General features: G+C 32.6%; 2 protein-coding genes across 2 annotated transcripts; one reads left to right on the plus strand and one right to left on the minus strand.

Annotated features, from left to right (window-relative positions):
• Positions 1 to 634: 634 nt before the first annotated feature.
• On the minus strand, positions 635 to 1,416 carry LOC111007254 (DUF4228 domain protein). Its single transcript, XM_022279552.2, has one exon. It carries the CDS (start codon positions 1,376 to 1,378, stop codon positions 794 to 796), a length of 585 nt encoding a protein of 194 aa, XP_022135244.1. The 5' UTR covers positions 1,379 to 1,416; the 3' UTR covers positions 635 to 793.
• Positions 1,417 to 5,686: 4,270 nt separating this feature from the next.
• On the plus strand, positions 5,687 to 9,850 carry LOC111006814 (uncharacterized). Its single transcript, XM_022278890.2, has 6 exons — positions 5,687 to 5,951; positions 6,072 to 6,203; positions 7,843 to 8,003; positions 8,504 to 8,593; positions 9,214 to 9,372; positions 9,540 to 9,850. The coding sequence occupies exons 2-6, from the start codon at positions 6,074 to 6,076 to the stop codon at positions 9,636 to 9,638; spliced, it is 639 nt and encodes a 212-aa protein (XP_022134582.1). The 5' UTR covers positions 5,687 to 5,951; positions 6,072 to 6,073; the 3' UTR covers positions 9,639 to 9,850.
• Positions 9,851 to 11,211: the final 1,361 nt, after the last annotated feature.

Consider the following 11,211-nt stretch of genomic DNA (forward strand, 5'->3'; position numbering starts at 1 on the left):
TTTTCGAAATCCGTCGAGAATATTTCAGTTATCTCAATTTTTTATACACAACTTCAGACAAAATAAGACATCTCCTTACATTTGTAAGAAAACGTCAGGAAATATCTTATTTGTACCAACTTTCTAGAGACAAATAGTTTTAGTCGATGATTTATCACACATCAGTAAAAATATCATCAGGAAAGTCAGAAATTCTTCCACTACTATAAATAGAGGATCTCACCTCTCACGTAAGACTATATTGTTCTCTAAATATAGATCCGACGATATACTATATTGTTCTCTAAATATACTATAGTTCGTCAAAGTGTTCTATGGGTCCTTCGAACGTTAGTGTGCCGAGTCCGAAATTCACTGTCCGAGCTCGATCATAGTAATTGAAAAAGTAATTTATCCATGGTTGAAACTTGAAACGGTTTTCTCCCCCTTTTTTTTTAAGTCAAAATTGTTTTCAAAATTCACTCTCCTGGTCATGGCCTTCAAAATCGAATCCCCAAACGGGCCGTTAGCCATGAATTTTATTTATTTATTTTATTTTTATTTTACGAAACTATCCAATTAATCTATCATATATATATAATTCTCATCTAACAGACTAATACCGCGACTTTCGAGAAAAAAACTTGCATCCAGATTCAAGAATCCACCCATCGTTTCACAAAAGAAATTATTAAAAAAAAAAATCGAATGTTTATTATATCTACCGATTAACGAAGCAAAAATACTGCCAATTATTGTCGTAATGTAATTAATCTCATCTCTCACATATTTGCGATCGTATCCGTCTTCTCTTCTATGTGCACGAAGTTTCTGCAATGGTTTCGAGCGCCGGCTTCCACGATCTCTGCTTCGACATCAATCTCTGCACCGGCTTCTTCGTCGAATTTTCGGTCTCTCGATCGCTGTGCTCCGATTTCAACCGATTCACTTCCGACGGAAGAATGCACAATTCGCTGATCAAAACAGGGAAGATCCTCCCAAATCCACTCGAATTCCCCTGTTTTAGGGCTTTTGTGGCGATGTAAGTGAGAGAACTCATTTCCTCGAGCGTTAGCACGGAGTAGAGCAGATCCATCGGGAGGAGAAAGTACAATCGGCGGCACTCGAGATCTTCGTCAGGCAGAAGGCCTTGAATCCGGTGGCCGACTTTGAGATCGCCGGAATCGCAGAGGAATTTGCCGGAATTCTCTATCATTAATTCCGCAGCTTTCACTGGCTTCGTGTAGCTCTCCAATTTTCCGTCCAAGGATAAGACCTTGGCGGCGCCATTGGAGACCATGGAAGGAGCACAAGACGCTGAGTTCCCCATGGAGAACGAGATTTTTGCGAAGAGTGGAAAAAGGCGGAGTGGTGCCGATGGAATCTCTGGCCAGTGCATGAATATTTATGCATGAATACGACACGGGAAAAAAGTGTGAGTTTTATTTTGTTAAATTATAAATTAATTGCATATTTTTTTATATAATTATAATTGTAATTTGTCTTTACTCTCGGCAAGTAACATCTAGACAGAAATAATGCTGACTTTAACGGTTTACATTTTTATAAGATAAAGTTTGGATGAATTATCGTGATTACAATTAGGATTGAATTGTGTTGATATTGGCACTAACTTAAAGTGAGAATGGAAGATGATGTATCATGATCTGTATTCTTCGTCGTCCATAGAATGCTACATTATGGAGTTCTGCTAGTAAAAAGAAAATCATGTACACCTGGTTTAAAAAAATATATAGTTATTTGAATAAATATAATATTGGCCTATACTATTTCTATTTTGGCCATGTAGGTATTCGTATTTTCGACTTTTACTCATTTTAGCTACTATATTTTCGCAACTAAAAATTATCATTTTAGTCATGTAATTTTCATTTTCATTTCACATTTATTCAAATCATAATTTTAGCACGACTCCCTTATTCACAAATTTGTTTTAAGCTAACATTATGTAATAGGAATCAAAATAGTCATTTAGAGGGATCAACATAGCATAGATACTAAAATAAAAAAGAGTGCCAATAACATATTTTGAAAGTATGGTATTCTACCTACAATATTTTTAAACAACTATAAAATTTGTTGATTTTAGATATATTTCCATTGATATAAGTTAAGTGCTCAGTAGATAATGAAATGGAGTGAACATAAAATAAAAATAATTGAACATAATTTATTGATTGGAAGGATAGAGTTGACTAGATAAGCTAATATTTAGCAAAAATAACCCTAAAACTCCCGTGAGATAAGATAATTATATTGTTTCACTGAGTTTTTTTCCTTCTTATTTATTTATTTAAAGCAATGGGGTTTTGGTGTGTGGTTGAAAATATATTGAAGAAGATTCGGGTGCACCTAATTTGGCAGAAGAAAGCGAAAAACTTGGTGCGGCGGAGGGGAGAAGTGTCGGGAGGAGGAGGAGAAAGGACACAAATTTATTTGTGTTCAATAAGAAAGGCACATGGCCGAGGATGGTGCGGGCCGTTAGGGAAAAAATACAAATAAAATATAAATACTATATTTTCCTTTGTCTAGTTTCTATTTGACCCATATATTTAAAAATATATTTTCGTGAGTATCTTAGCCCACGGAACCACCACTTGAACCTATCACTGGTGTCGATAAACACATAGGAATTACTAATTCCTAAGCTATAAGGTCATTATGTTGTTTGATCTCATTCCCTTTTAATTAACCATAATCCTTTTGGATCAATAAACCACTCATGATGATTTTTAAAATATATATTTTGATATCTTTACTCCCAATTTTTATTCATTTTAACATAGTTCAACGGGTCAAGGTATCTATCTCTCACAAAAGATCGTGCTAGTTTATATATTTTGAAAACGTCTATTTTTATCAATTTACTTTTGAAAAGTGACACTTTTGAGTTTTGATCCATTTTTTTCCTCATTCTTAAAATGTAACCATAAATTTGTACTAAATTAATGACTTTCACGGTATGTAAAATTTATGTTAAAGTTTTGCAAATACACGATCGCGATGGACATTTTTAAAAAATATAGAAAACAAAACATCTATTTTGAACGTATGAATACTAAAATGAACACAAAATCAAAAGCATAAAAACTAAAACAATATACAGAGAGAAAAAAGGATATGGATGTGTGAATCTACCATCTTAATAAGAGTAGATGCTGATTTCGCATGACTAAATCTTACAAAGGAGTGGGAAAGAAGAAAATAGCGAGTATTGATAATAAGACACCCCACCCAACTAATGATTGGGATTGGGAATAGCAAAATTTGATTCGATTTGGTTTCTATTCACAATAATCACCTAACTCTCCATCCCCCAATCTTTTATATTTAATATTTTATGGGCACTCTCCACTCACACAGCTGCCGCTGAAGAAAAAGTTCTTTCCAGCCTACTATGCCTTTTCACAGCTCCTTTGGCTCTATCACAAATCACACCCAATTTGTTTTTCTTATTTGTTGTCTTCTTCACTTTTTAACAGAAATCACAGCCAATATTTATGTATTTTTTTAGTCATTCAATATTTTCCAGAATTTAGAAATTTGAATACATTGAATGAAATCGACCAAACTGATGAATTGGGTCTGGCCCACCTTATTAAATTTGTCGTAAATCCACATAAAATATTTGAGATTCCATATTTTTCCCCCTAATTTCTCCATTTTGCCATTTCAAAACTAAAAGTTATAGTTTTGCATTTTGGTGGGCAAACACAAAATGATGTTAGCTTTTTTTTTTTTTTATAATTTAATATGTGGAGAATTTACACTTTAGATATTTTGATAGATGATATATATTTTAACCAGTTAACGTAAGTTTATATTTTCGTCAGTTGAATTGCATACAAAAACTCAATTTTGGTTAAAACTAAACCAGTTAAACAATCCAATAACCAAACAAATCTGATGAGACAACAAAAATTATCGGACAACTAATTAAGGTAGTTTGGTTGAATATTATATGTGTATTATTATATGTAGATATAATTATTATTAAAAAAATTTGCGAACCACCAAAATTATTGGACTCCACTAGCGGACAATTTGTTGTTAGGAAAAATAATAATGAAGCCAACTCTAACTAAAATAGTTGCGGATTTTGCAAGATACCGGAGAATGGTCAGCCGGTTTTAAAATAATTTAATTATTAATTATAATTAGGCATAGCAATGCACGAAATAATACTCTTGCCAAAAAAAAATAATAAATAAATGCAATAAATAATACTTTTTTTCCTTTTTATTATTATTATTTTTTTCTGAAACTACACGAAATAATACTTAAAACCGAAGAATTTGAAGGAAAAAACGGCGTTTTCTTTTTGTACCCGGTGGGTGTAACAGACTTTCAAGTCTGCCAAAGTCTCCGTTGTCCTTTCTTGCGCGGACATAATTAGAAACTAGTTGTAATCTTTAATAGTCTCTATATTTTTATTTCATTGCAGTCACTTATCCGTATTTTAATCAAAGCTAAATATATATATTTGATTCACCGTACCAAAGTTAAAAGAGACATTGAGGTTACCCATTAACATAATTAATTTATTATTTTATAATTGAGTTAGAACTTTGCTTCACCGTATCAAAGGACATCTATGTCCACTTGTTCGAATTCAGGAGACATCAATTATTTTTTGTATTAAGTTCATCAAAAGGTTCGAACTTGAGATCTCTATATTAATATGACCAAGAGACTTCAAATCCTTGTCAACTGGATTGTCCCTTACGGACACAATAGTACCATAATTACAACGTTTTAGGTTATTCGAATGGTGCAAATATATGAACTTGTATAATGTAGAGGTCCAATTAATTATATTAGTTGAAAATAGTAAATTAGATTAGGTTTTTTATATTACATAGAATGGTCGAGTGGAAATTAGCCTTTCTCTTTTAGTATATCCAACCATGTTTGTTGTAGATTTGACTTTTATTATAGTGTAACCACAAATAACAGTCATTTGAATTTATGGTTGTTCTCACCGACCATAGTGATGTCATGGTAGACTTAGTGGATTAAGTATAAAATTGATATTTTTAAATGTATAGATACTAAATTTGAATTATCATATGCAATACATTAATATGAAATTTAATATATATATATATATATATATATATATATAATGAGATAAATTATAGTATTAATTTGAACATAATTCAACTGGTTAAGATATTTATTTTCGCTAAAAAATTGTGAGTTTGAATCTCTGCCTCATATGTGATATTAAATATGTGTGTGTTATTTTTTTCGATGATAATAAAAATATAAACGAGTAACACCAAATGCGATTATGTTTTTATAATTTATTGATTGAAAATAAAATGGAAACATGATAAACAATAAATAAAAACCATTAGATGAGCCATAGATGATAGAACATAGTTGTGTGTGCGATGAGGGTACTAAAGAGGGAAAAGTTTATGTTGAATGAAATTTGTTATTATTAAATACAATAAACGAATATGAATATTCAAACTTATAATTTTTAACGGACGGTAAAAACCTTCGTCAAATTATGTCTAATAGGGGTAACCAAAGAATGTAATATATGTAATATATATAATATATAGTGTATTTTTGTACAAGGGGTGGGGTTAATTTTTAGACCATTTGTATGGCGGGACCCAAATTAATCAGATTTTTTCAAACGATACATGAATTAGAACTACTAGAAGCTCGTTTTTGATTTCTTGAAAAACAAAAAGAATAGAAAAGAAAGACTCGATTTAGATTTTATACTCCTGCGGGTAAGGTGAGCTATGAACCAGTCATCCGCTGCATCCTCTTAACTGATTTCAGCAATCGCAGCTTCGAAGGTTCATCTGCAATTGGTTTCGTTTCTACTGTTAATCTCTGTAATCCCAAGAGCTTTGAACTGTAATTACTCGTCTATTGGTACGCGACAAGAAGTTTCAGTTCGTGACTCATAAAACAGCCATTTTCCGCGGGTATGTTGCTGCTTCATTTCATCCATGTCTCTGATTTTCACCCTCCATTACATTACACTTGGAATTTTGATGCTCGGGACTGTTATGTTTTGGTTATTACCTGATTTCTGGAAGGTGCAGGGATGGCGATTTTGACACATGGAAGTCCGAATTTCAGAATTTTCTGTGAAAGGGAGGGGAGCTTGTTTTTAGGTATTTCTGCTGCTCCAGTTTTGCCTCAGAGGGTGGGAGTTTACGGGCATTTTGTGAAAGGTTAGTCAATTTTACCTGTCTTTTTTTAAGTTCTTGGACTTTTCTTTGCGTGGTTGTTGATTGGAAATTCTGAACTAAGTTGAATGTGTTATGCATGATTTGCTAATTGTTCTAGAGAAAGTAAGAGTTCCAATCTCTCTACTATTTATTTTATTCACCGATATTGTTGTCTTCGTTTGGCAATTTAAAGAGAGAGTATAAAAAATTATGGTATGACTTTAAACATTAAATAATGGAACACAAGTTGGTGGAATAATAATAGTGAAGAATATAGATTGCCTGTCAATCTCTTCACATTGACAACTCCCAATAGACTTTGTTAAAAAATCCGATTTGTTCGATGGCCTTTCGACATGTATGCTCAACATAGTCTCGTCCCCGTATAGAAGTGCCATATTTTCGTTGACATGATTTTTATGTCTATGTTCCCTTGGTATTGACCACCCTGTAAAGTTGATTTATGCAGTTTGAAGACTGATGGTACACACCGTCAGGATTTTAAGATGGAATAAAAGGGATTTGACATAAATTACGAGCTAGAGAACATGTGCAGGAACAAAGATGGTCTTTCGTTTTTTATCTCTCTCTTTTAATTGGTGAAATAATCACGTTTAAGAAATGATTTACATCATCCTGTTATTTATATTGTTTAAAGTTCAAGCAGATTAGTCATAAATTCTTATGATTTGTTATGGAATCATGATCGATACTTTTATGTTTGAATGAAAACACCAAACATTTTCATTAAGGGAATGAAAAGATAGGAAATGAGGGGAGAACCATTTGTCCAAGAAATCTTATATAGAATTGCTCCAATTGGCTTACATCAAAAAAGAAGAATAATTACAAAAAAGTTTTGAGAGACTTCTCCAATTGGAAGCTACATAAGTAACTATGTTTAGAAATGCTTCAAAACCTCATCTGTAATCATTGAAAGTCCTTCTATTCCAATTTTTTTTTTCTCTGTTCAGGGGACAAGTGGATAAAGGTGAATAAAGGGTAAATTTTTGCACATTGTCCATTGTGTTCACCTTTTCCAGCAATGGAGTTCAAATGTAGAATTTGGTTTCCTTGGAATTTTTCTCTTCCAAATATAGCTTGTTAGAAATGTGTTAGGTTTTGGACGAGGGGCTGAAAGGTGTTGGGATTAGGATTTGCAAGATAAATCCTGTGTTTTCGTGTAGTCACACTCTTTCATTCTTCAACCGAGGAGAGTTTAAAAGCAGCAGTCTTTCCCAGAAAGTTTGTTAAAGCCCATATCTCCTCTTCATTTAGAGTTTTTTGGAAGGCTTAATCCCATAACTCTCTTTGTCCCAACAATCGACACTTGTACAGTTCCTTGGCCGTGTAGAGCTTAGCATGTTGATTGAGGAGGAGCATCCTGACGGCTAGATACTGTATTTACTTAATTTTAATCTCTATTTTATCAGTCTATTTTTTATAGTGTTATAGATGACTGGAAACTCTCTTTCCCGCGAAAACTCTAAACGGTTGTTGCTAGTATAATTTTATTGCAGAACGAATAAAACAAGCACTTTCGCAAAGTTATATTCAAGTCAATTGTGACTAGCAATTAAGTTGATCTATCATAAGAACTCCATTCAATTACCATATGATTGCTATATCCTTTTTTCGTCAGGGAGAGGAACTAGTCGAAGGTTGTCGAAGAAGGAACTCTGTGATTTCCCTGGGAAAGGATCCTTTGCCGCAAGGAACATTGTCTTCACTGTCCCTAGGGACAGTAGCTCTTCAAACACAAGCAGCAGCAGCAGCAAGGACGATCCTTCAAATCAATCCGAGGCAAGGCAACTATCTGTTGTGATTTTTTTCTCTCTGCATCAATGGATCTTCTTTTTACGATTTCTATTGGAGCAGTTGTGCATTATATATTATCTACTTCTTGAGTATATGGTGATTGCATTTATAAAAAGCTTAGCAGAGCAGATTCCAGCTGATTCACATGACACATGCAGTTTTTTGTTCCTACAAGGACAGTGCAATAATATTCTCCCTCTTTCTTCTGGGGTGGGGAGTGAGATGCTTTAGGGGGAACTAGTGCAGACATTTCAGTTAGTATTTACTTGATTACTTGATCACACTTGCATAAATCTTGATGATAAAGGAGAGATGTCATTCGCTATGTGCATGGAAGTTAGTCGATATTTTTCTAGGGAGGACAAAATTTTACATTCTAACTTTTTTTATATTTAATTTTTCAATTCTAAAAATTATGGGAACAGAGAGGCATATTATATATTCTTTTTGTAGCCGGTGGGTGTAACAGACATTTTTTTCTGCAGCAAACACCTTTTGGTTACACGAGGAAGGATGTTTTATTCATTGGATTGGGCGTCACAATTCTTGGATTTGGGTTGAAAAGTGGATTAGAGGTACGTACTCAGATTTTTCACTTTTCCTTTTGATACTAATGCTCTGATTTATTTTGTTGTTTTTGGTCTTATATTTTAAAAAATTAAACTTATAAACATTACTACCTTTGTGTCTCATTGTTTTGTTATCTACTTTTTTTATAATATTTCCAAAAGTTAACCCAACTCTTAAAAACTAAAAAGGTAATATTAATCTTTTTTTATTATTTTATTATTTGAAAGTTGGCTCAGAATTGTATTTAAGAAAGGTGAAAAACATATTTCGAAATCGTAAGGAAGCAAGCATAATTTCTAAAAACAAAATCGTTATCAAAACGGACCTAACTCTTCCTCTCGTAAGAGATATTTGTTTATATATTTATTGATATTTGTTTATATATTTATAGAATTCCGAGGGTGAACTATCTCCCCCTCTTCTATACACTTCCATTAATTTTCTGGCTGCTCATTGGAGATAAAACTTTTCAGTTGCTCTTTTATTGTTCTATTCCAACGTTATTACTCCAAAGAACAAATCATATACCAGTACATTGTGCTTTTGCCTTTTAGTTCTGTGAAATTCATGCTGTTCACTTCTATTCACCAAATGTGTAATTTTTTTGTCTTGATATCTTGTGCAGTTTGCTGGGTATGATCCCATGCAAGCAGGCAACGTGGTCCAGCTTGTACTGGTTTTGGGCTTAACGCTTGGATGGGTTTCCACGTACATGTTCAGAGTTTCAAACAAGGATATGACATATGCTCAACAACTACGTGATTACGAGGACAAAGTCATGCAGGTGTGATATGTGAATCACTTTTAAGAACGTAGAACCAAACATCAAGCTGATTTTACTAAAATCACTTATTTTGAATGCACCCTGAAACGCATCTATAAAGTTCTTGACATTTCTGTTTTAGTTTTTCAATTACTTTCTCACCAACCTCAATTAATTTGTGTCTGTAGAAACGTCTGGAGAGCCTTACAGAAGCCGAGCTAGTAGCGTTGCTCGAACAAGTCGAGGAAGAGAAGAGCCAGTCAGCTAGTGGTGAGCAGGTCAATTGAAGTCATTTTAATCCTTATTTGTTAGAAGTTCTCCGACTAGAATTGTGCATATGATCTTCTATATGGGCAGTGTATAATAAGTTTCTGATGCTTAGATAATGCATTTTAGATAGCTGTAAAAACCATTAATACATAATTTGCGCTGCACTAAACTACCTGGCGATGATTCTTATCTTTTAAATAATAATAGGAAACTGAAATTAAATTGCAGAGATGCAAAGGGTTGAGTAATAAGATAAAATTACTCTCGACACTCGAATATTTCAAAGCTGTACAAAATCTTAGGAGCTACAGTGTTCAGTTACTCTTACTTTGAGGATTCTGTTGTTTTTGAAGTTTACTATGAATTATGTTAATCATTAGTTTTTGTTGTTAATCAATTGATTAACAAAATATTGACAGGACACTTCAGTATATAAATTTTGATAATCCTGGTAGTGAGGATCTAGCATGATATATGTATGCTCTTGGCAATAATTAGTCCAAATTATAGATCATACTATCTTATCCAAAAATTACCTAGCGATAAAAGTCAACATTTTATCAAGTGACGTTAATAATAAAGATGGAAAATAAACATAATTCAAAATCTAGATATGAATTGGAAAAATAGTTGGGAAAAAAATCATTTTGAAAGTTCTTTGCTATTAATTGAAGTAATACTTACAATATTTGAGTCCCATTGTTATTAAATCATTGAAGAGCTTCAAACATTTTAAGGGCATGTTTGGAGCTATGTTAAAAGTTGATTTTCTAAATTCATATTAGATAGATCAAGTCTGATGCATGATCATATCTAACATGTTCTCGACATTTTACGTGTTGATAAAATTTGTTGATTTTAATATATTTTATTAGTTGTTCTAAGTTTAATTGAAGTAGTCAAATATTAGCACCTGTTTTGTTAATGATAAATTCGAATTGTTCACTTTATTTGTAATATAATATTTAAAATATTATTTTCAAAGCTCATGGTTGAAAATAATAATTTAAGATAAGTTTGCTAATATTGCCCCAACCTCCATCGGTGTAAATATATTAATTAAACGTATTGAATAAATATCTAAAAGAAAATGTAAGCATTATTAACCAATGACCAAATGCTATCACATCAGGTTTCGTCTTATAATAAACCTCAATTATTATTATTATTATTACTATTTAAAAGTAGACTTATAAAAAAATTAAAGAAAAAAAAAACCTCAATTATTATTATTATTATTATTTTCTAGTATAATGACAAAAAAGCAAAAAAGTCTCTCCCGCCTCACGACTCGGTGCCGGATCATTATTCTCACCTAAACCGCCCGTCACTTTACCGGTCTGACTGAACCGGAAATGGTCATATCCATACTTCGCGCCAGATGTCCAATGTCTGCCACGTCATGCTTTCCGGCTTACTGTTTTTTTTTGTTTTTTTTTTCAAATTATATCCAGACATTCTTTTATTGTTCAAAATTTATTGTTTGAATAAGATAAAAAATGCAACGAAAAAAAAAAAAAGAAATTACCGATCTGATGCTCACACCTGTCGTCTTCTCCCGAAAATAGAATTTATAACTTTTTTTTTTTC

This window comes from Momordica charantia (genome assembly GCF_013281855.1).
Source record: "Momordica charantia cultivar OHB3-1 chromosome 6 unlocalized genomic scaffold, Mcharantia_2.0 BLBB01000006.1, whole genome shotgun sequence".
Taxonomy (NCBI): domain Eukaryota; kingdom Viridiplantae; phylum Streptophyta; class Magnoliopsida; order Cucurbitales; family Cucurbitaceae; genus Momordica; species Momordica charantia.